At 41.8% G+C, this 23,247-nt stretch overlaps 2 protein-coding genes across 3 annotated transcripts in view; both read left to right on the top strand.

Moving 5' to 3' along the window:
* The first annotated feature begins 1,094 nt into the window (after positions 1–1,094).
* LOC104926221 (double-strand-break repair protein rad21 homolog) lies at positions 1,095–8,504 on the top strand. Of its 2 annotated transcripts, none has more exons than XM_010740031.3 (14): positions 1,095–1,249; positions 2,552–2,742; positions 2,900–3,029; positions 3,366–3,465; positions 3,637–3,743; positions 3,848–4,045; positions 4,159–4,284; positions 5,063–5,188; positions 5,521–5,744; positions 6,245–6,398; positions 6,525–6,670; positions 7,038–7,220; positions 7,362–7,445; positions 7,557–8,504. In XM_010740031.3, the coding sequence occupies exons 2-14, from the start codon at positions 2,599–2,601 to the stop codon at positions 7,746–7,748; spliced, it is 1,914 nt and encodes a 637-aa protein (XP_010738333.1). In that variant the 5' UTR covers positions 1,095–1,249; positions 2,552–2,598; the 3' UTR covers positions 7,749–8,504. The 2 variants fall into 2 exon arrangements, with proteins under 2 accessions (XP_010738333.1, XP_019115620.1); XM_019260075.2 differs by lacking the exon at positions 1,095–1,249 and adding an exon at positions 1,353–1,472.
* A 603-nt stretch (positions 8,505–9,107) lies between these two features.
* The window catches only part of LOC104924527 (eukaryotic translation initiation factor 3 subunit H), a 50,471-nt gene continuing 36,331 nt past the window's right edge, over positions 9,108–23,247 (top strand). Inside the window, exons 1-2 of the mRNA XM_019260083.2 lie at positions 9,108–9,268; positions 17,183–17,339. Of these exons, the coding sequence (XP_019115628.1) occupies positions 9,167–9,268; positions 17,183–17,339 (259 nt within the window). The 5' untranslated portion in view covers positions 9,108–9,166. The remainder of the gene's footprint in view (positions 9,269–17,182; positions 17,340–23,247) is intronic.

Here is a 23,247-nt window from a genome sequence, read left to right as displayed (position 1 = left end):
AAAACAAAACGATAGTCTAGTGTATTAAATCAAGTGCGCCCGTATTACAGAATGTATGGCAATTTCTGGCAAAGCTTGATACACTTGATCTCAGGACCATCCTGACTGTTGACTCACTCAGTATCAAGCATATTTACTGTATAATTTTTGAGCAATTCAGCCTCAAAGTTTATTAGTTTTAATTGAAAAGGGCATTATGTACAATATTTACTCAATCTGTTTGATCCATAATTTCTGACAAAGGTTGGTACACTTTGGCTAATCCTCACTCCAGTCCTGAGATCAAGTGTACAAACCTTTGTCAGAAATTATGGATCAAAGGGATTTTGCAGTGGCGTAATAGGTTTGCTCGCTCCGTATCATGGACTACATGCATTTGCCATACATTCGGGCGCACTTGATTTAATACACTAGACTAACATTTTGTTTTCCCTGGATCTCAAATTAATTATCTTGTTATCATGGGAAAACGGAGGAAAATTATCTTGTTATCATGGGAAAACGGAGGAAAATTATCTCGTTATCATGGGAAAACGGGTGGAATAAAATGTATGTATGTATGACCTTTTAGGGCTTCCGTAAAAAACACAATAAACAGACAGAAATATCTATAACCTACACAATAAACACGAAAAACAACAACAAGTACAGAGGATAAAAGTGACATGATATATAAAAAGGGTAATAGAAATATTGCAGAGAAAGTGACCATGATATAAATAATAACTGCAAGGATGTGAGTCACATAGTGCATGGTCATAACCAGTGTTGTTTTCAAAAGATTAGGGGCCAGATGGGACAGTTAGGCAGTTATACAATGAGTGTACTGTATTGGACAATAGGTAACCTCAATAGGACGTGATGCCCTAATAAATATAAAAAATATGACAATGAAGCACAGTGTAATTAATAATCTTAGAGTACTTTTTTTTTTTAACACAGCACGCTGAATTTTCAGACATGTCGACGCATGACTGAAGCACAGTACGTCCGCAGTAAGCACTGTGCCACAGCGCCCCCTATCTGCGCCCGGTGCACCCGGCCTGCTGTCAGAGTCTCCCCCAGCAGCAGCAGACTCCTCCTCCGCCATTTTTGACTGTAAACATCCTGCCGATTTTAAAAGGACAGCGCTGAGCGGGAGGAAGGCGACTGGCGCCATCTTGTCTGTTTTAATGAGTACAACAGGGGAGAATACGCTTGGAGAAATAACATAACCATAAGAATTTCACTATAAGCGGGGGTGCTGTCGGTAAGTGTGTCTGCACCGGGGATATTTAGGCGATGTTTTGTGTGTTTTCAGAGACGGAGTGAGCATGCACTTTTGTGTTTATTTGACGCGGCCTTCGTTGTACAGGAGCCGTTAGCCGCCAGCTAACGACACAGTTGTGCTGGTAACGTACGAGGGAAAAGTAGGAGCAGGTTTAATGCGCGCCTCGTTCCCGTGAGCTCCACTTTCTTTTCATGGACGAACGGTATGTTTGTTACCCGGTTAGAAAAGCTTGTGATTGAACTTAAAGGAAGTTAACATCGGTGTAAACATTTCTGCTACACACACACACACACACGCACAGCTCGCGATTTCATTGCTCCTTTTGTAGTTAGCTGGCGGCTAATTTAGTTCGTCCCACTTGATGGCGCCGACTATTTACTGGCGTTGACCAAACCCCTTTGGCGCTTTTTAACGCAACTGTTACACTGTTTTAAACACTGCTACGTGAAACTGACTTTTTAGCGAGTTTTTGTAATTGTGCGACTTACGAATTAATGATTCATTGGAGTAGCTGTTTAGTAGCCGGGAAAAGGCGGACATGTGGATTTCTAAGGTTTGCCTCCCCGACTGGGAAATAGGCGGAACTTCAGTGAAGGCAGCGCTTGTTTTGATAAAATCTCATTTTCTAAATATGTCTTTCGTTTGTATTTCAGCAGCAACGAGTCACGTTAGCGATCAAAGTTGATCAAATTAAGCAAAACAAGAGGAGAAAAGGAGCTTTATCGATTTTACGACTTGTCAGCGTTGTACGTTAACCAACTAATAAGCCCCCGGCATGGGATTATGTTACCTAACGTTAGCGTAGGTTACTATAAAGTTTATTTTTTACACCGTCGTCGTAGTCAAATCATTATAATTTGCAAGTTTGTGGTTTGTAAAAGCCAAATTTATCCACCAGCTTCAAACCAACCCGCATTCCTGGGGGGAAGTTGACGATTCTCACCTTTGCACTGTTTTATCTGGAGAAGGAAGGAGGGAAAATGCCCACAACTTTCTATAGGAATTGTTTAGTTACATCTGTTTTTGGTATTTTTGGCCTTTTATAACTTGGGCTCTCATCATAAGCCAAGAATATCTGCAGAACGGCATTGTTAAAAATGAGTCGATAGTTTAGCTGGAGTCAAAACATCTCATTTGTGATTTCTAAGCATTGTTTCTGTCAAGACACTTTTTCTTTAACAAATCCGCCCCATGAATACTAAAAATGAATGCTACTGTGTATTACATTGTTATGTTTTTATCATCTCCTTGTACTTAAAAATAATCATCTGTGTTTTCCAGGTAACCCATACCGCAGTGTGAGTGTGTGAGTCAGGGGAACCAGGGCAATGTTCTACGCCCACTTTGTCCTCAGTAAACGTGGGCCGCTGGCCAAGATCTGGCTAGCGGCCCATTGGGACAAAAAGCTGACCAAGGCCCATGTGTTCGAATGCAACTTGGAGAGCAGTGTGGAAAGCATCATCTCACCCAAGGTAAGAAGACAAAAGTGCCGTCTGTGTTTTCATGTTTCAGCCCCGAGTCTTGCTCAGAACCAGAATTGTTACTTTGTCTTGCCTTTCTTTGCTACCTCCTCCTCTTCATTGACACGTGGTATTTGTTCCGTCTCTTTCCCGGCCTTGTTTCCCTTAGGTGAAGATGGCACTGCGTACATCAGGTCACCTGCTCCTTGGGGTGGTGAGAATCTACCACAGGAAGGCAAAGTATCTGCTTGCTGACTGTAATGAAGCCTTCATCAAGATCAAAATGGCTTTTAGGCCAGGTAAGAAGAAAATGTAATGTAATTTTCCTTCTCAAGAAAAGATGTAAAATCCCCTTCACTGAAACAGCTACAAGCTTCAGAGCAAAACATAAAAGCTACAGAAGTGAAAGCTCCAGTGGATTTTCCATGAGTAACCACTTGGTTTATATACGGTTCTAAAGATGAACCACTTAAACATCTGAATGTTCCCAAACAAAAAACAAGCCAGTCTTCTAAACTGCTGCACTTTGTTGTCTGTCTGTCGTACCCATGGTATGGCTGTTCTTTGTGAGGCGTAGGAACGCTGAAGAACAGTTGTATGTTATAACAACGTTACTATGTGTATCCTGTATTCAGGTGTGGTGGATTTACCTGAGGAGAACAGAGAGGCAGCCTACAACGCCATCACCTTACCTGAGGAGTTTCATGACTTTGACCAGCCACTTCCTGACCTGGAGTAAGTTTATTTATGCTCTCATGTCATTCCCTCGATTATTTTATGTTTCAAGGATGTATTGGTCTGTACAGTGAGGCCCTTGCTACTGTCACTAGTACCGATGTGGTCCAGTTTGTGTCGTCCACATGAACTGTTGTACCCTTCCCTGATGTGTTTGTTTTATTCAAACAGTGACATAGATGTGGCCCAGCAGTTCACTCTGAACCAGAGCAGAGTAGAAGAGATCACCATGAGGGAAGATGTTGGCAACCTCAGCCTCCTGCAGGACAATGACTTTGGTAGGTCACTATAAATACCGACATGTACATTTATACCACTGCATGATTTAACACAAAAAGACTTAGAACAATAATAACAACAACAACCTTCCTTTACTCTTCAGCTGACTTTGGTATGGATGACCGAGAGATGATGCGTGATGCCAGCACGTTTGAGGAGGACATCATGCACGGTGCCACAGCCTCGAACCTTTTGCTAGAGGCTGAGCCTGGTCCAGCTAATCTCCCTGACAAGTCGAACCACATGGAGTATGACGACTTTGGGGATGGCTCCATGGGCAACAGTGACGGGGGAATGCTGGGTAAGCAGTTTTTTTTTTTTTTTTTTTAAATCCCAGCATAGACTCCAACTGACTGTTACAGTTGCTCGAGTTTAAGAATGGTCGTCAAGTTATTCCTGTTCTTTATTTTCCAGTTGATAAGCTACTGAGCTCTGAAGACGGAGGTGGTATTTTTGATGACCCTCCAGCCATCACAGAAAGCGTCATGATGCCTGCAGATCATGGAGACGATGAGGAAGACTTTGACCCCCTCCATTCACGTAAGTAAAGAACAGTTTGTCTTCATGCGGAGCATATGACACCAGAAATTCCGATTCTTCACGTACATTGTCTCCATTAATCTCTAAGAGTTACCATGTCTCTATGAAAGCCACTTGAAACTCAAATCCACATCCACGCCTTCAAACTATGTCATTTTGGTTCTAGTGTAAATAATAGTAAGCATCTAAAAATTATTAGCAATTAGTTTCAGTCCATCTGTGTCTGTTTGAGTTGTGCTTGACATTTATTATGCTATTAATTCTGCAAGCCAGTCCTAAAAACAATTCCACTAACTCAAGCCACTCTGCTCTCACTCGGTCTGCCTCAGTGTCAGCTGAAACGAAACAAACTGGCTGTGCTACATTTAGTGTAATAAATAAACTCATAAATCGAGTAAAGAAAGGAAATGGTCTTACACCGAAAGCACTACATTGCTCAGCTTTCATGCTGGTGGAGCTGTCAAAATGTGATCTGCCATGCCTACACAGAGAAAATAATTGTGTGAACAGCAAAACGAGCTGTTTTTATGTGGATGCTTAATGAGACGCTTAACTTTAATATCATATGCATGTTTCGTGTTTTATGTGTTGCATATGCTTCAAGCCCCATTTCCAGAGGCTTTAAATATATTTGCATGTGGAGAATAGTCTTAACTGCTCGTGCAGTTGAGTACACGCTATAGAGATCAGAACACATGAAAAAGTGTGAATGCACTTGTGTCACTGTTCGTCTGTTCAAGAGGATTTCAACTTGATTTTTTTGTGTGTGTGTGTGTAGCGGGTCCAGACAGCCCAGACTCCGGCCCAGCAGAGCCACTGCCTGCAATGGCTGACCAGACAGAACAAACCACTCTGGTTCACAATGAGGAGGAGGCCTTCGCCCTGGAGCCCATTGACATCACTGGTAAAAACCCCCCCTCACCTACTTTTTTGAAAGTACCCGTTTCTTGAATGCTTCACCATTCGCTATTTCTGTACTCAATATGACAATATACTGACTGCACATTGTGAGGTGATTAGTCAGCCAGTAGAGATTTTTTGCTATACCCTTTCTACCAACTCCAAATATCTGAGGTTTTATTGAGCTGTAGCAGGTAATGTAAAAAATAAATGAGCAGCATTGCAGAGACGTTGATTAAATTGGACAATCACTGCATACGTGCTGAAACTGTACCCTTTGTAATGATGGAGGAACTCCAACAAAGCTTAATCCCTTTTCCCCTTTCACACCTCCAGTGAAAGAGACCAAGGCGAAGCGTAAGAGGAAACTGATCGTGGACAGTGTGAAGGAGCTGGACAGTAAGACCATCAGGGCCCAGTTGTCTGACTACTCGGACATTGTCACCACCCTGGACCTCGCCCCTCCGACTAAGAAGCTCATGATGTGGAAGGAGACCGGAGGAGTGGAGAAGCTTTTCTCTTTGCCTGCTCAGCCCCTCTGGAACGCCAGGCTGCTCAAGGTAAATGATGCCTGTTTATAAATATCAATGTGTTTGTGGATAAACGTCCACCCTTAACTGTTTGATAAAATACTCTCGGCTGTCTACCTGAAGTCACTTACAATGTTATTACTTGGGAATGGTAATGAGCGAGCCACACCTTCCCCAAGTAGGTCAGACATTCTTTAATGGAAGAGAGAGAGAAGATTTATAATATTGTATCTTTCATTGGCATTCTGTTCAGGTTGTGGGATTTTAAAATGAGAACTATGAAGAAACAGGAGGTGGAGGAAGTGATTGCTTTTGTCTGTCTCTTTTCTTCATCCCTTCACACCCACAGTACCCCTGTAGAATACTGAATGGAAAATGTGTCGATGCATAATTTAACAGCTCTTTTCCATTTGTCTTGAATCATTCCTCTGTGATAGTCCCTCCATTTCTATTAGACTGCTGACTTATAAATAAAGTTTGAATAAAAAACAAACACCCCTCTTAGTTCAACTGTTGAATCTCTCTGTCAGATGTTCACACGCTGCCTGACGCCTCTGGTGCCAGATGAGCTGAGGAAGAGGAGAAAGGGCGGCGAGGCAGACAGTCTGGATGAGTTCCTCAAAGATCTGGAGAACACAGAGGTGCCTAGAGAGGAGGTCATGAGTCAGCACAGAGATGTTATTGGTAAGTGTTACTGGAAGAGATGAGAGGAGGTCACATACAGGTGCAGACACAAGAGGGAAAGAGAAAATCAAACCGTGACAGCCTCAGTTACTGAATAAAACACGGTCTCTCTGATCTGACCCTCAGACCAGACTATCATGGAGGAGCCCAGTATGCTGGCAGCATCTGCCATGGAGGGCAGCAGGACAACCCTGGATGAGACAGTCATGCCTCCTCCTTCCACCCCCCGTGGTGTCAAACGCAAGACCCTCGACAAAGAGGTCCCCCTTCCTGTGAGTACTTGTCATCTAAACTAAATTTTATTTTTCTTCGTCAAAACACTGGAAAAGTCCCCGTAGCAAGTTGCAAAATGTAGACTCTAAGAATGTTGAATGGCCTCTAATGGCTGAGTTCAGCACTGGAGACATTAATACATAAAAAATTAGTTTCTTTTTTTTTTCCTGGAGCAGATTTTGATTATTTAATTATAATCAGATTAATCTTTTATCTAATTAAAATATTACACCAGGCGAAAAGTTGTAAACACGGAACGAGTATTAATCAAATGGTAGAAACATAATTGCAGAACGTAATGAATTCAGTCTACTACATCGTGTCCTAACTCGTCTTAATTTGTGCGTCCTGCTTTCCCTCTTTCAGATGGCTCCCTTGGAGCAGCAGCAACAGGTGGCTGACCGCTCAGTCTTGTCTCAGAGGTTAGACATGCCTCAGGTGGATCTGCCCCCAGAAGAGAGCAGTCTCAACCTCACCCAGCTTGTCCCCGAGCTTGACCTGCTTGGTGACAAGGGCAAAGACAAGAAGGATGATAGTGATGAAGAGGAGGTAAGAGGGGGGGAAACAGCTTTCTCTGTTACACTGGAACATTTGTTTAGAAAAAAGGGTTTTCTCTAGAAACACACTTTATTTGATTGTACCGTTTACTGTATGAGTCTGGGCTAATTGATGCTGATGACTGTTTCTCAGGAAGAGGAAGGTCAAGCTGGAGACCAGGATCAGGAGGAGAAGAGATGGAACAAGAGAACCCAGCAGATGCTGCATGGTCTCCAGGTAGAGTGTAGTATTTGTTTAGAAGCAGATTTATTGATTATGTTATATTTTATTGCTCACACCGGGGCCAAAGAGAATTTAGACTGACAGTTTGTGCTTCTGGCCCTATAGCGCGTCATGGCTAAGACTGGCGCAGACTCAATCAGCCTGCTTGAATTGTGCCGGAACAACAACAAGAAGCAGGCAGCTGCCAAGTTTTACAGTTTCCTGGTCCTCAAGAAGCAGCAAGCCATCGAGGTCACCCAGACTGAGCCCTACAGCGACATCATCGCCACCGCTGGACCAAGATTCCACCTTATTTAGACATCGGAAGAACAGACAAACACTCTGCTTGCAACAGACATACTTTTTTAATTACTCTGACTTTTTTGCCTTTTTGTTTTCCTGTCTGCCCATTTTTTTGTTCTGGGGAAGGGGAGGGAATAGTGGGGAACGGGTTGGAAACTTTTAAAAAAAGGATTTTACTGTACTACAGATGCAGTATTCATTTGGTTAAAACGGAGTGAGGAAGAATGTTTAACAATTATATTTATAAAGCAACCTTTTTCAGTCACCAATTTGTAAGCTTTGCTTCATTTTGTTTTGTAAGTTAAAGTTCCATTGTCTGCTCATTCCATATGTTTTGTACCATTGCCCATTCACACCTGAAATGTTCAGATTTTAGATAAAGAGCCCTGTATTTTCACATGGAATCCCGTATTGACTGTACATGTTCTGGAAAGGTACTGTTTTATTGCTCAGAAGTGTAACCTCTCCCACCCTCTCCCTGTTGCACTTGTTCTTTCATAAACAAAATTAATCTGTCAAAAGAAAATTGGTAAATCTTACCTGGCATTAAATATCATGTTGCAGATGTATAATTCAGGCAGTTTATCAAGTTTTATGTAATATTTTTTTGTACCTTTTTATGTTTATGCTTATTCACCTTTTTGCATCATGTAACTAGGTAATGTACTTGTTACAGTTAAGTTCAGTATCCCACCTTTTTAGTCTTCGGGTAACTTCTAGTTGTGATACATCTGTAAAGATTTGAAATAAAGTGTTTTAAGTACTTGGTAACTGAACATTTATTCATTTGCAATGCCATTTTTAATATTGATGTCTTTTTAATAATGGTATTTCAAGATAATATAGAATTGAAAGAACTCATGAATCTAATACCTGCAATTCAAAGCTATTATTTTGTTTACTGCAGCTCACGTAACAGAGCCAGTGNCTTTTTAAAGATAATATAGAATTGAAAGAACTCACGATTCTAATACCTGCAATTTAAAGCAATCATTTTGTTTACTGCAGCTCACGTAACAGAGCCAGTGTTAGTAATGGTGGCCTTCATTCTGGAGCTGTTGGAAGAAAAATAATTTCTTGTAATTGTAGAAATCACATGTAATACTCTTTCAGTGGTGATTGTCGTCGTCCAGTTCGGTTTAGTTCAGAAAAAAACCTGCTGCGTTTTGATCAGAGCTTTATTAATCTGGTATGAAGTCTTTAATCCATCCCTCATGTCACCATGTGAGTTAGTTAATAAATAATAAAACGTTTATAAATAAATAAACTCTCCAACAAACAGATGGTTTGTTGCAATCAGCACTGGTCACAACTAAGGGGGGAGGGGGGGAACTAGATACGATACGCCTTTGTTTCTGTACGGACCAGGACGCATCTTTAACGGAAGCGTCCGTCACCCAAAGCTGTCTCCCTTTTTCCGCGTGTAGCTCGTCATGGCTGCCCGTAAAGAGTCTGCTGCTGGATCCGGCACCGCCATGGCTTCTACCGGCGGCACTTTGGACTCCCCGGTCAAACAGATCCAGATCGAGGGACTGGTAAGCGTCACCTCGGTTCTTTTTTTTACGTTCGTGTTGAATTTGGGCGGCGGTTGGCAAGGTAACCGGTGCTAACATATGTGGATGCTAAAGCGTGAGCATCATCATCATCATGGCGGACAGATAACGTGAAGCTGAAACCATCTAACACCTCAACAGACCCGTGCAGTGCATCCTACGCTGTTTATTCCAACACAGTAATGACAGACAGATGTAATATTCGCTGCTTAATGCCTCCCGACTGGCTAACAGGCTAATTATAGGCTGACTGGTTATCTTCCAGGTTAGCTGCTTTAGCTTCCATGAAGCTACACCTGAGGATGAGGAGGATGATGCTTCTCTCTCACAAACAAAGACAAAAGACAAAAGAAACATTAGTTAGCCGCGTTCATAGCACGGAGCATTAGGCGACAGTCACTTCGCTGTAGTAACTTTTAGATTTATTCATTTATTCATTAAAGTTTGAGTCAGGCCTGTTGACCCATTCTTTGATTATTTAAATGAGATTACATGTCACTTTATTAGTCCCCCTGTGGAAATGAACCTCTCAGGGATTTTAAAGGTTACAGATGTTTGTCCGGTGAAAATAAACAATGCGCATGCGCCCCCTCTCTTTGTTTCTTTTGTTGTCAGATGAAATGTATGTGTCAGATTGTTAATCTATCTCTAGTTATACTAGAAATCATAAACCAGTTCAGACCTCTATGTTGTTGTTTATCAATTTAAACTAAACACAGTTAAGGAGTCAGGGACACATTTTGGGATTTGGTGGCACTATCACCCTGGCTGGGGCCTTTGTGTGTGTAGTGCATGTTCTCTCCAGGGAACTCCAGCTTCATCCCACAGTCCAAAGAGTTGCACTCAATAGGTAAATCAGTGACTGGAAATTGCCCGTAGGTGTGAATGTCTCTATGTGCCCTGTGATGAGTTGGCGACTTGTCCGGGGTGTACCCCGCTGCGTGCTCAAAGATAGGCTCCAGCCCCACTGTGACACTGATGAGGATACAACAACGGTTACAGATAACAGATGGATGGCACTATCACCAGGGAGTGTATCTTGAAGCTTGTTTTTTTTTTAGTGTGCGATGCCTTTGTTTGTGGCTTTATATTTCTTGAATGCATAAATGTTTGACTGATTATTGGGCTCATTCTGAATTTGAACTTGACCCATCCTGAACGTTGTAGTAGTCTGTAGTACCTCCGAATAAACAGCAGAGGACAAACTTGCTACACAGCCATGCACTGATATTCTCCCCCCCCTCCTGCCCAAAGCTGCGCTGGACACAAAACAGCTCATTTGCCCGGTGTGCCTGAACACAGTAACAGAACTTTAACTTGCCAGCTGCTGCCGTCCTTTTATCTCGCTCATTAAAGCTGCCCAGGAGTCTCTGAGCTGTAATTTCAAATCTAAATATTTCACCTCAAAGTGTATTATTTAGACCTCTAATGAGATTTTTTTTATTTTTTTTATTCACCCCTCAGCCTCATCAACCAAACATTTTAATCGCAGCAGTTAAATTAAAAACAGTCGAGTGCCGCTTAGTGCGCGACCTCATTTGGATTCAGACTTAAAGGTGAAAGGCGTTCATTTCAGGTAGAGCGTTATGAAACACGTTCCACCTGAACGCATTGATATGCAGCAGTTGCCGCTGCGTTGCGTCATGACCCGGCTGTCAGAGGTTTTAGCTGGAGGGTTGCCCACAGACACCATCACCATTGCTGTGTAATAGAATTGGATTGTTTCCTTTCTTTTGAAGATGATTCACTGGTCGGTGCTGCCACAGGAGTTGAGTACTGCACAGCAATGGGTTTCATTAAACACCTACTGCGATCACACAACTGCCCGCATACTCCAAAAAAGGCTTTATCCATTTATTCTGACATATGATGCACATCAGACACAGGTTTTATTCATGTACCATGAATTAAGAAGAGGTTGGAACACATTTTATGGGACAGGGCATTGTGATTTGATAGATCTGGGGGATGAAAGGGCAGGGCGTATGTCAGAATTAGATTAATTTCTTTCTTTATCTAATTTCTTTTAGCAGGAGCAGCCTTTTTTTTTTCTTCTTTTTTTTTTTACTTTTTCAGTGAATATATGAATGAGTAAAAACCTGCTAGAACAGTCCCTGAGGCTTTTCCTCTTGCCTCGGGTCCTTAAGCCCGTGTGTGTCCGGATGGGGCTTCACACTGCTTAATGTGACACAAAGCAGCCATAAGACACACATAAGCATTTGTGAGCATCTGTCGAGGAAGTTACTAACAAACACAGCAGTTTGTTATCGCTTCTCCATAATACAGAATCTACTGAAGTCCATGATGTAATATTTAAGATTCCAGGTATCGGCAAACACATTTAATACATACATCAGACACTTCTTGAACAGCAACAGAAGAGCAACTGAATATCTGGTTGAAGCAGCAGCAGCAGGAAATGTTGGGTTTGGAGTAGCAGGCGTCAGGAGGGAGAGCAGTAAACAGTGAGGCTGTTATCACTCAGAAGTAAAAACTGTAACAGTCGATTACATGCTGCATTATTTCCTGTGATTGCCCTGAGCACTTGAAGGCAATCTCAGTGTGAATGGCGGACTCCACCACTAACAATAAAAAACAAATATAAAGAGAGGTAATTACAAAATGTTAATATACTTAATGTCTCTCTGAAAAAATAAATAAAATAAGATCAGACCATAATTAGTATCTAAAACCAGTTCTTATTTCATTAAAAATTCTAAAGATTATAATGCCAGCCTTTCAAGAACAGTGCTGATATTTTGTATGACATATGTTCACGTAGTTATTATGTTGACTGTCATCGTGTTTTTCAAAGATCATTTGTGAGGGAAGAACCTCCACTCTGTAGCACCTCTGTTCAATTGTGGGTGTTTCTGTAGTCTCTTTTCTTTCTGGTCAAAGTCAGAACATTAACTTTTCTATTCAACAACAGAATTTCATCAAAACCTTACATGAACACTACCACTTCTGTTGATTTAAGTGGTTCTATAGAGAGGCTGTCTGTGAACTTTTTTAATAAGGCTGCCACTCAAAACAGTTTCTGTGTGGTCAGCCCACTGAGATTGAAAACTGAATTGTATTCACATTAATCGTTCAACCAGCTTGCCCCAGTGCCTTGCACACTGTATGTTAATGTTAAAAAAGAGATGCATTAATATTATTAAAAAAGAAAGACAGTGCTCGCACATAAAAAAAAAAAAAAACTTGGCTTAAATAAAAACTGAGCCTGAAAAGTTTGAAAAAGATCTCCTCGAGCTAACAGGCGAGAGTTGGCAGATAAAGTGGGAATCTGTAGTGGTCTTCATCCATGGCTTAACCTAAGAGATGACTCACACCACACAAAAGCGTTTTATATATCAAGCATATCACAGTCAGCGTTGAGTGTAGTCAGTGGCACCAAAAAAGAAAAAAAAAACTCATTACGGGATTGTCTCTCTTGCTGTACTTTCTCATAACTTGAGCCCCTTTTTTGTTTGAGCGAGAGAGAAGATTTATGATAAGAATTAAAGGCAGCCAACGGGGGATTTGGACCGCAATTGATTTTGCACAATTCAATTTTAAGCTTGTTGATTTATAATACGCTGTCCACATATCAATCTTCGGGCCTCTCCACATGAGGTGAGCTCACTGCGCTAGCTACTGGTGAGCTAGATCAATAAAAGTGTGTGTGTGTGTGTGTGAGAGCGAGAGAGCATAGACAGTACTGGAGAGTGCGTGCTTGCAAACTCAGAGCTTTTCAGGCTTTGCTTACAATACCTGATGGCGTTTCCTCAGCACCAGGAAACCGGCACAACAAATCCACTGAAACCTCCATCCTTCCTTCCCTTTCTTATAGCGCCGATGCCTCTTCAGTTCCCCACTTGCAAGCATTTCTGTCCATTCAGGAGTTTTCTTAAAGCCCCGCTTCGAATTTAGCTTCATTTATTTGACCTTTACGTAGTTGTTTTTGGCCAATTGTCCATCTCTCACCTCCTTCTTTTCCAGATGGACCCTATTTAAGTGTGTGATGAAGAGATTGCCCAGAGTTGGATAGCTGGAAACATTGTGTATCTGCGCTATCTGCTCTCACTGATGGAGGGAGACTAGAAAAGCTATTTGCTAGCAGAAAAAGAGCCAGGGGGTTTGTAAAGCAACCGGTGCTGCTGATTCCGAGGACTTCCCCTGTGGCCTTTCTTTTCCTGTTTACTTTTGTCTTAATTTCCCTTTATGCTTCTGATTTATCCCTCTCTCATATTTTTGCTGGTGCATTTCCTTTGTTCCTCTCTCCCTTTACCCTGCTCCACTACTTTCCTCTTCTCACACTTAGATTTTTCTCCCTTTCTCCATCCCTCTCTCTTTCTCTCTCTTGCCATCTATTCCCCCACCCCGACCTAGTGTTCAGACCCTCCTCCCCTTTCAGTCAGAGAAGCCAAGGCAGGCAGGCAGGGAATGAGATTTGTTTTTCTCTGCACTCCACCCCATATCGTCTCTCTTCTCCCGCCCCCAGCTCTTTTACTTGTTGCTTGACAGGTCCGGCACTCCATTGAAATAAATCATCTCCCGAGACAGATGTGCGTGCATGTGTGTGTGTGTGTGAGCGAGCACATGTGTGCATGTGCGCATGAACTGGTGAGGCACGTAGGGGCTTCCTCATGGTTGTGATGGGTGTTTTGTTGTGAGCACGGCCCCAGGACTACCACCCTGTTGAGTGTATGTGTGTATTATTAATGCCTCTGGCTATGACCTGCCCACACTGTTATCAGTGTGATTTATGCTCTCCCCCTCCACACTGTGCTTTCAGCTTCTTGTCCTCTTCCTGTTCATTTAGACGCTTTGCCTTATTCTCTGCTCTTTGCCTGGGCTGTTCTCTGTTTTTTTGCTTGTCACGGTGTCTCATGATGGGAAGGGGGTACTGTATGTGCAAGTTTCTGTGTGTGTGTGTGGAAGTAAGCCATAGACCATCCCTGCTGTCCTTGGTGTTGGTGATGCAGCATTAGAGCTTAAACCAGCTCCTCAATCATGCAGAGGCTTGTCCTATTGGCCCATTTTTCTCCAGCATTAAAGATTTAATGCAGGCACGAAAATGTGGGATATCTGACTACAAGTTCAAATATACCCTCTCACTGGACCAGGGTAGCATTTTCCATAGAAAAATTTCTCTCGATTCAGATTGTGTCCTTTTATGTGCCTCTTCTCTCTCTAGTGTAAATTGCTAAGCTATTCTGCTGAATACTAACTGGGCTTTTGTACGCACTCAAGATCAGTGATGCACGAGTGTTAAAGCCTGCAGGTGGTGCTTACCACTCAACTCACCACTCAACCACAGCCCACTGAGTGCCTGAGTAACTTGTCCCAGAACTTCCTCTTAACAAGGGTTTCTGGTAATTCTGTATTTTTTATGTAAGAGCCTAGAGACAGATAAAGGCTGAGTGCGTAACGGTGCCTGTGGATTTATTATGTAATGTAGTATTGATGTAAGGGGCGATTTTAGTGAACATCCAATGTCCCGCGCGCTTCCAGTCGGACTGAAATGAAATGAATGATTGAATCCTGCTCACTTTTCGTATAAGGAGATTATAATGATGTTGCATCCACTGTGTGTAATTCAGTTTGTTTGTTTTTTGAAAGCAGAAGAAACCATATTTTGACATGTTTGTAGAAACGGTGACTAAGCTTCAGGCATCAGTGGCCCGTTCCCTTGGCAGCGGTTGACATTGACATTGACTTTTGAGTGTCTGGGTTTCTAGGACTCTGGATGTGCTATTGACCGGTAGCAGTGTCAGTGTTGGCCCTGATTCCCAGTAGATGTTACACAAAAGAAATAAAATATTTCTTTGATGCTTACAGATTTGACACAAGGCAGAACAAACATCCAATAAATTATTAAAAACGAACTTAGCTGCAGTGCTATTGCACACTACACAGGCAACGTTACTAAACTGTGAAGAGATCCATCTCTTTTATTTAGTTTTATGTCAAAAATGTGGAGGTTGGAGTTACTTTATAATAGGTTTTCAGAGCGGAGGTGTTAAGTCAGCTAAAGGTGGGCTGAACCATGTAAGTATTAGCACCTACTGAACAAAGGCAGCATATGAGAAAAAGACTAATTTCTAGGACAAATCATTTCCAATGCAGTGCAGCAGTATTTATGTAACCCCCAAAGCCATACCATATCACTCTTCTGTGAACTTCACTACATGTGTGGCATTATGTATTATGCCAGTATCTATGCTTACAATGTGTGTTTTCACCAAGTCGCAACTCCTGTGACAGTGAAGTGAAGGGCCAAAAACTGCATTACCTCAAACGTCTACTTTAGGTTGGCTACAGAACATGTCAATCACCGTAAACTCACCTGTTCAAATTATACTAAGGCTTAAAGTTATGCATAATTAATGACATGGCCAGTTTGATTGAAAGCCGAGTTTGATTGAGCAGCCAGGCGTCATTCAGCCTGCTTCAATGATCTACATCACTGTCCATTTTTAGATTAGCTGGGAGGCGGCAGAGATGGTACTGCCAAGATGGCAGCAGAGTCAGAGTCACACACTCTGAGCTTCAGGATGGCTCTTCAGAAACCTGCGGGTGACGTCATGAATAAGACGTCCATTCTTTATACTGTCTGTGGTTTTCACATAGTATACATGTTTGTGATATTAAGAATACAACTGTACCAAAAAGTGAACTAAAACTGTGTGCCCGTATGAAAGATGAAGCCTACACAAAATATTCAGGAGTGACACAGCTAAGTAAGTCTGTGTAAAGTAAGAATATATGTGTTCTGAGTTTGTCAGACCAAAGAAGAAAGTGTTTCTAACCACCCAGCCAAATTTGAATGATTCAAAATATCGACATGTTTGTGAAATTAGGTGTCAAAATCAAGTAAAGTATTCTCAGCTCCAGGACTATGGGGGCATGTCCTCTGAATATGCTGAAGCCACGCCCACTCGTGGAAGTAGTAAAGCAGCCATTTTGAAGTGACTGACACGTGTCAGATGAGTTCAGAAAATGACATGACTAACTTTGAAACACTCTGAGTGAGATTAATTCATCTCTATCTCTCTGATAGAGGTGCAGGGGTATGCTCAGGGTGGCCTCAGTGTGTCATCGAGCCACCCTTTAGGACCGCCCAAAAAATCCTGCACTGAAAAACTGTTTTAACCTCCACAGTTCAGTAATATATCATTCAAAGTCTTTTCACATGATTTCAGCAACTATTTTCCAACATATTTAATGTATTTTGAAAGAATCTCAGAATTGCCTTTACACAGACTTTAAACTGCCCATGATCTCACTGTTAAACTGTATAATGTCCTAAGGAAAGTTAACTCATGGTGGAAATGTTTGTAATTTTAAAACTTCATAACATGTTCTACATCAACACTATCATCCTACAATGCATTTCTTTAGCATAGAATATCATTTTAATGCACACTAAAATCCACCATTATTTTTGTCTTTCCCAATGGTGTTCATTAAATAGTTGTATTGAATGTTTTTCTTCTGTGATATAACAATGTATAAAAGAAGAGGTTGTAGTGTAATACCGGTAAAGTTGCAGCAGGATTAGATGAGAGAGGGGGGAAAAAACCCAGGTGGCTTGTTAAAAAACATCTCAACCAAACTAACCCCAACACACACTAATGAGGCCAAATCAACATGACGAGCAGAGACACAATTGAATTGGATAACATAAATCAAAAGATGATAAAATAACAATAACAACAAATGCCGTAACAGCCGCAGAATGCACAAACAATAGGCACGATTAAATAAATTAGCCGCGGCTCAGGAAATGAAATCATTTTTCAGAAAGTGTTATTGAAAGCAGAGTAAAGCCTCCTCTCCTCCCTCGCTACCTCTTTCCTGTCCGTGTGCTTTGATACCTCAGCTAGATTGCTCTTTCTGTTTTCACAGGTGGTGCTGAAGATTATCAAGCACTACCAGGAAGAGGGCCAAGGCAGCGAGGTGGTTCAGGGCGTCCTGCTGGGTCTGGTAGTCGATGACCGGCTGGAGATCACCAACTGCTTCCCCTTTCCCCAGCACACCGAGGATGATGCTGACTTCGACGAAGGTAACTGAGAGCGCTGTTCCCTTTCTGTTTATTCCATCGATCCTTTCCTGCTGTCAGGAAAAGGGACACACACACAAACAAGAGTCTGAAATTAATACCTGTTAAGCCCCAAATAACAGTAAAATCTATCTTTAGCGGATGGAGCGATGGAGTCTGCTGTGATGATGGCTTGTGAATGAAGGAAAAGACGATATTGGAATACTTTAGTAATGTGGCAACTTTGTTTGTTTTCAAATTCTGAAACTCCACCAGTTTTTTAAATTTGACTTCTTAATTGTACTACTGAGTGCCATGACGAATTGCAAATGAACACGTTTTTAATTGGCACAGTACTTGAGTTGACATACTAAGTGGCACTGATTATTATTATTTTTTTTTTTGTGAACATTGTTTTGGTTGTGAAACTGTGGTCTGAACAAAGAATGCCTCCGACACCCAAACTAAAGGTTTGACAGGAAGCAATATAATGTTTTCTGAGAGATCAGCGTTCATGACACACTAAGTTGCCATAAGCCTTCAAGAAATAACAGACCATCGAGGCTAGAAGTCAAGGTACAAACGTATGAACAACTGTGTATTTTCTCAGGGGGCGTGTGCGTAACATGTCCCCAGGCACAGTGTTATGGACACTGCAGACTTTTAACTAAACTAACTACATGTCTACACTGTCGGCTGATTTGTGGGGGCTGTACTGCAGGTAATGCAGGGATGGAACGTCTTTTTTTTCTTCTTTCTAACACGTCCACATTTTCTTTACCGCCTCCCACCAGCTTTCACATCAAGGGATGCCATGTCCTCTGACCTCCGTTCTTCTCCCCTCTCCTATAAAACCTTGTTGTTACCCACTCCTTGTTAGCTCAACAAAAATCCTGCTACATGCCAGACCGAGGGATGCGAAGGTGAACAGATGCGGGAAACTGAGGAATGGGAGAAAATCATGCTCTAACAGGCCTCCACTGCTAACGAGCTACTGTCAAAAATTCTGCTAGATACACGCACACACACACACACACGCACGCGCACACACACACACACACACTCGCCAATGCTGGCTAAAGGTCATTAGTGTCAGGAACAGCTCACTCTCTGAGTGTCATGGCTTGTTGTGCTGTTGACTTTTGATGCGCAGGATTTTCCATCTGTCGCTGCCTTTTAAGTTAACAAGGGCTTCGGTGAGTAGCGCCTTCCCTAGAATCTTTGCTTGCAACAGGGTTCCCTTTGATGTAGCTGCAAATGTGACAGACTTCAGGTTGTCTGTCACTTTGAAATCAAATATAAAATGGAAATGTGTTGGGAGTCATCCGTGTAGTCTGCGCTGTTTTGTTGTTGAAATGATTTCAAATTGAGAGCAGTGCAGAATAAAGTAGACAACTCTGGATATCACAGAGCACTTCTGTCTCCCTTACAAGGTGTGATTGCCAAAAGGAGTTTATGCTGCACTCACGATTTTATCCACGGAATCACACCTGTGGAAAGAGAATAAATTACTTTGAGAAGCAAAATTTTCACCCAGAAACATGAAAAATAGATTTTATGTCTGTACATTTGGTCGTTTTGTTCTCGCACTTCAGCCTGAATTGTCTACCCACGTACGCAGCTGACCAGTTCTGTCTCTCTCTCCTATCCTGCTGCAACTTACTGTTAGTGTTTCATCTGTGCTGATGTCGCGGCAGAAGACCAAACAGTGTGTTTTTGTTTTTTTTATTATTGTGCAAATTGGACTTTAAAACATCTTGTCCCTGTTGACGATCTGTGAACTCAATCTTGGAGCATTCTTTCCTCAAGATCAATAGTCCAGCTGTGATGTAAATGACATGAGGCTACGAGTTTGCAACTATCCTATATTCAAACTCTTGGAGCATATGTAGATAAATTCATACACCAATATGACAACTCTTCCTTTAGAGAGCATGCTGCAAAAATAGATGCTCAAAGCAGTGTCTACTAAAATTGTTTGACAATATATATGCAAAATTATTTAACATGTCAAAATTATTTAAGGCGGCCACTTTCCCTTCTGCCTTCAACTGCCTTTATCAAATAAAAGGAGAAAAAAATATCCCCAGAGAAAAGAGTAGAAAAAATGGCCTTCTGAGTACTCATCACAGTCACAAATGGAAAGATCTATTTTCATTCCAGCTCAAAGATTCATGACGTTGTTCAGCACATCAGCAACCTGTGAACTTTTCTCCTCTAAAATCTGTATCAATCTCAAAAATCCCATAGTGGCTGTGCTTTAAAAATAATGTTTAGCGCCACATCAATAATGACAAACAACTGGCATGGGGACACACTCTGTGTTTTAGACAGTCCCCGGAGAGGATACAGTGTCTAGGAAAATGCTGCAGACGGACAATACCAGGGTCAGTGCCATCTGCCTGACTCCAGTGTTTTCAGCAGCACTAGGTGGTGCTTTCAAATAAAACTTTCCATTTTTGCCTTAAGCTCGGAGGAGCCGGCACCAGTGTGCTTTGGAAGCAGTTGCTCACACTTGTATTGTTTTTACTAGAGCTGTTACTTCTCCAAGTAATGTTTGAACTAGCACTTCATTATTGTGTACCATTTTAATTTGGGAGTGGACGGCCTGAAGTAGGTTTATGATTGGGAATCTTGGCAGTAGTCACACACTCATGTACACTCTAGAGACACGTTTGTTTTAGTGTTTTGGACAGTTGTATAAATGCCTGATGAATTTTCTGCTGCTTGGTTCGGATCTTTTTTTCTATCAGTGTAGCTTTATCTCTGACCGTTGTATTGACTTAGTGATATAACATTACACCCCGAGATAAAACCTGAGATTTCGGTCTAGAAAGAACTCCCAACCAATCAGTCACTCTAGGCACGTTTGCCTTCCAAGGTCTGCATGTGTGGCTATATCTCTCTGTGCTGTGTGATTATGTTTGCCTGAACCAATGGGGTTTTTGTGCACGTGTGTGTGTGTACCTGAATCTTTTTACACTGATTCATTGCATGCTAGAGGCCCCTCAAATCAGAAGTACTCTTCCAATCCATCTAGAAAGGAAAGCCGGACAAGCACTGGCAGCTACGAGTGTGTGTGCGCGCACACGAGAGAGAGAGTTTTTTTGTGTTTGTGTGTTAGAGCAGGCATGTCCGTGTGTGTCTGCTGTTCTGCTTTTTCATCAACAGGTGCCAGTGTGGAGCTTTGCTTGCAGGACAGTCACCGGCTGCAAGTGTGACCAGTATGAGTGAGAAAAAGATAGAGAAGGAGTAATTGAGCGCGCGCAGCAGAATCAGCCTCAGATAAAACCTTGGCTGAACCCCAGCCCTCCTATTTCCCATGTCCTTGCATTACTCTGTCCTTGTATCATTGACAAAATGTATGGAGAGAGATGAGCAGAACTGCAGTCAGTTATCCTCTTGGCATTTTGTGCAGTAGAGGCACGCAAGTAGCATGTAAATAATGTGTTTTGGCCCTTCTCTTTTGTTGTGTTATCTGCGATAATATAAGAGGTATCCTGCTACAGAGAGATTATTGAGTACAGAGAGAAATTCATATCAGACCTTGCAAGATAGTAAATGTGACCCTCTCCTGAGAGAGATGCACAAAAACACACCCTCCAATTTTACCAATTCAGGAGAGGTATTGTGTTTATCTTATGTTCAAGAGATTATAGTAACAGTAGTTTGATATTCACATTCAATCTTTGAGTTAGGGCGTTGATATCAACACCTGATACTACAGCTTTCAGCTCATTGCTTCAGTGTGCTGCCCATATGGTTGACTCCCTTTGGCTCTTGCCAACCTCTGCACTCTGTCAACACGTAGTGTACGTTTTATTGAAAATGTCACTGCACTTCCAGGTTTTGACAGCATGTGGGCGGTTTATTTTTTTCCGGTTTCATCCTCATATGTTGTGCTATACACCTGTCTATTCCTATACAGGTAAACCAAGATTTGTTTTATACTGTCTCCAACCTGCCATTGTAAAAAAACAAAAAACTTTGGGCAGCTGCTGCCATCTTGAAATCTCAGGGAAACTGATTGCACACTGCACAAAATTCACTGTCCAGTTCCAAATGTAGCGGTGCACAATATGGATTTTTTTTTTGTTAGCCAGTAATGAAAACTGATATTTACACTCAACGAAAGTATAAATGAAAGGCACAAGCTGAAGCAACATATAAGATGATTTATATACACACAAAGGGTTTATTTCTCTGTTCAAATCCATGTCAGTGGAATAATCCATTCACCTGACAGGCGTGGCATATTGGGATGCTGATTTAACGGCATGATTATTGAACAGGTGTCTTTGATTGGTCAGAATAAAAGGGCACTTTTTAAAATCTTTTTAAAAAACATTTATCCGGCACTTAACTATTTACCAGCTACAGATACCAACTTTATTTCACAAAACTGCTGAAAAGCTGAAAGTTATGATGCACCACACTCGATACTTGATATTCCAACAAAAGCAACGAGTACTAGCCAGTCAAATGAGATAACCAACAATTTCACATTATTGTATTTTAAAAACAAGTTCAGAAGTGGAAGTATACATACAAAGGTAAGAAAGGTTAATATGTGAGCAGATGATGGGTGATTAAATATTCCACAGCTCTGGCATAACCAACTCTTAACTGACCTCACCATTAAAACATAAAGAACAGTTTTGACTCTCAAAACATTCAGTTCCTTTCCCCACAATGTAGGCTAAAAAAACATACTTTGGCTTTCACAGAACATAAGACACTATGAAACATTTTGCATAAGAATTTTTAAAAATCATCAAATTGCTTAAAGGTTACATCAGTGAAGTGAGTGAGTGGTCGTAGCAGTACAAAAACAAGCCAAAAGGTAAATTATGATAACCAGACCATAAGCCACTTGACACTCAAAACTGTTTAACTGTTTCTAATCTCAAGTATGAGAACACTTCTATATACAAATGGTTGACACACCAACATAAAGTGTTGTAGTAAGGTGTTGGCCCGCCACGTGCAGCCAAAACAGCTTTGCTGTGCCTTGGCATTCATCCTACAAGCCTCTGGAAGTCTACTAGAGGGATTCTTCCAAAATGACCTCATTTGGTGTTTTGATGATGGGGGGCGGAGCGTGCTCTCTAATAGGTCGGTCCAAAATCTCCCGTAGGTGTTCAGTGGGGTTGAGATGTGGTGACTATGAAGGCTACAGCATGATGATTCACATCATTTTTACACACATCAAACCCCTCCTGCCCTACTGACAAAATCTGCATTCATTACGTAACTGCACTCATTTATTCGGGCCTCTGCTTTAATTTGCCACCTGTCTGTCTTTATGTCATTTATTTTTATTAGATCTAATGTAAAAGTAGTTGAACACCTTAAATAAAACTTCCCAAAGTCTTAAAGTCCGTTTTGTTAAACAACTAATAAAGTGTGACTCTGTGCAATTCACAGGCTTATAAAGCATGATTGGATTGCCTGTTTGACTCGTAAGGAGGGATTATATCAAACTAACCGTTGCTCGTTGCCACTTTCGGGAAGTGTGTTTGATATTCAACCCATGTCACTCGCATCCACCAGCAGCAGCAGGAGGAGGTGTCCTGAAGGTAGAACAAAATTAGCCTACTCTTGTTCTCCCTTCACCCTCCAATACTTCCCTACCTTCCTCCTCTCCCTCTTTCCCTCCCTTTTTTTTCTCTAACTTACCGCAAGTGAGAGAGCTGCCTCCGTCCTTCTCACTAACCATTTCCCTTGTTCTATCTCTGTAATCACCGGCTCTGCTTCCTTTCCCTCGGTACTTTTCTTCGCCCCTTTTATTCTGCACCACATTGTCTGCATGAATCCTCCACCACTGAACTCTCCTTCTGCCCATGCCGCAACCATACAAGGATTAATGGAGAGAAATTAGGGAACACAACCAATGTCCTGTTGGGGTAATTATGTTTCTAAAACCAGGCTT

The sequence above is a fragment of the Larimichthys crocea genome, chromosome XIII (assembly GCF_000972845.2).
Source record: "Larimichthys crocea isolate SSNF chromosome XIII, L_crocea_2.0, whole genome shotgun sequence".
In the NCBI taxonomy this organism is placed as follows: Eukaryota; Metazoa; Chordata; class Actinopteri; family Sciaenidae; genus Larimichthys; species Larimichthys crocea.
The sequence above is the reverse complement of the archived record's forward strand: the minus strand, read 5'-3'. Positions and strand labels throughout refer to the sequence as shown.

Bases quoted from the DNA above. Each gene is read 5' to 3' on its own strand.
- LOC104926221 (XM_010740031.3), top strand. From the start codon at position 2,599: ATGTTCTACGCCCACTTTGTCCTCAGTAAACGTGGGCCGCTGGCCAAG. The intron at 3,466-3,636 runs GTAAGTTTATTT...TTATTCAAACAG, and splicing joins CAGCCACTTCCTGACCTGGA to TGACATAGATGTGGCCCAGC. The intron at 4,285-5,062 runs GTAAGTAAAGAA...GTGTGTGTGTAG, and splicing joins CTTTGACCCCCTCCATTCAC to CGGGTCCAGACAGCCCAGAC.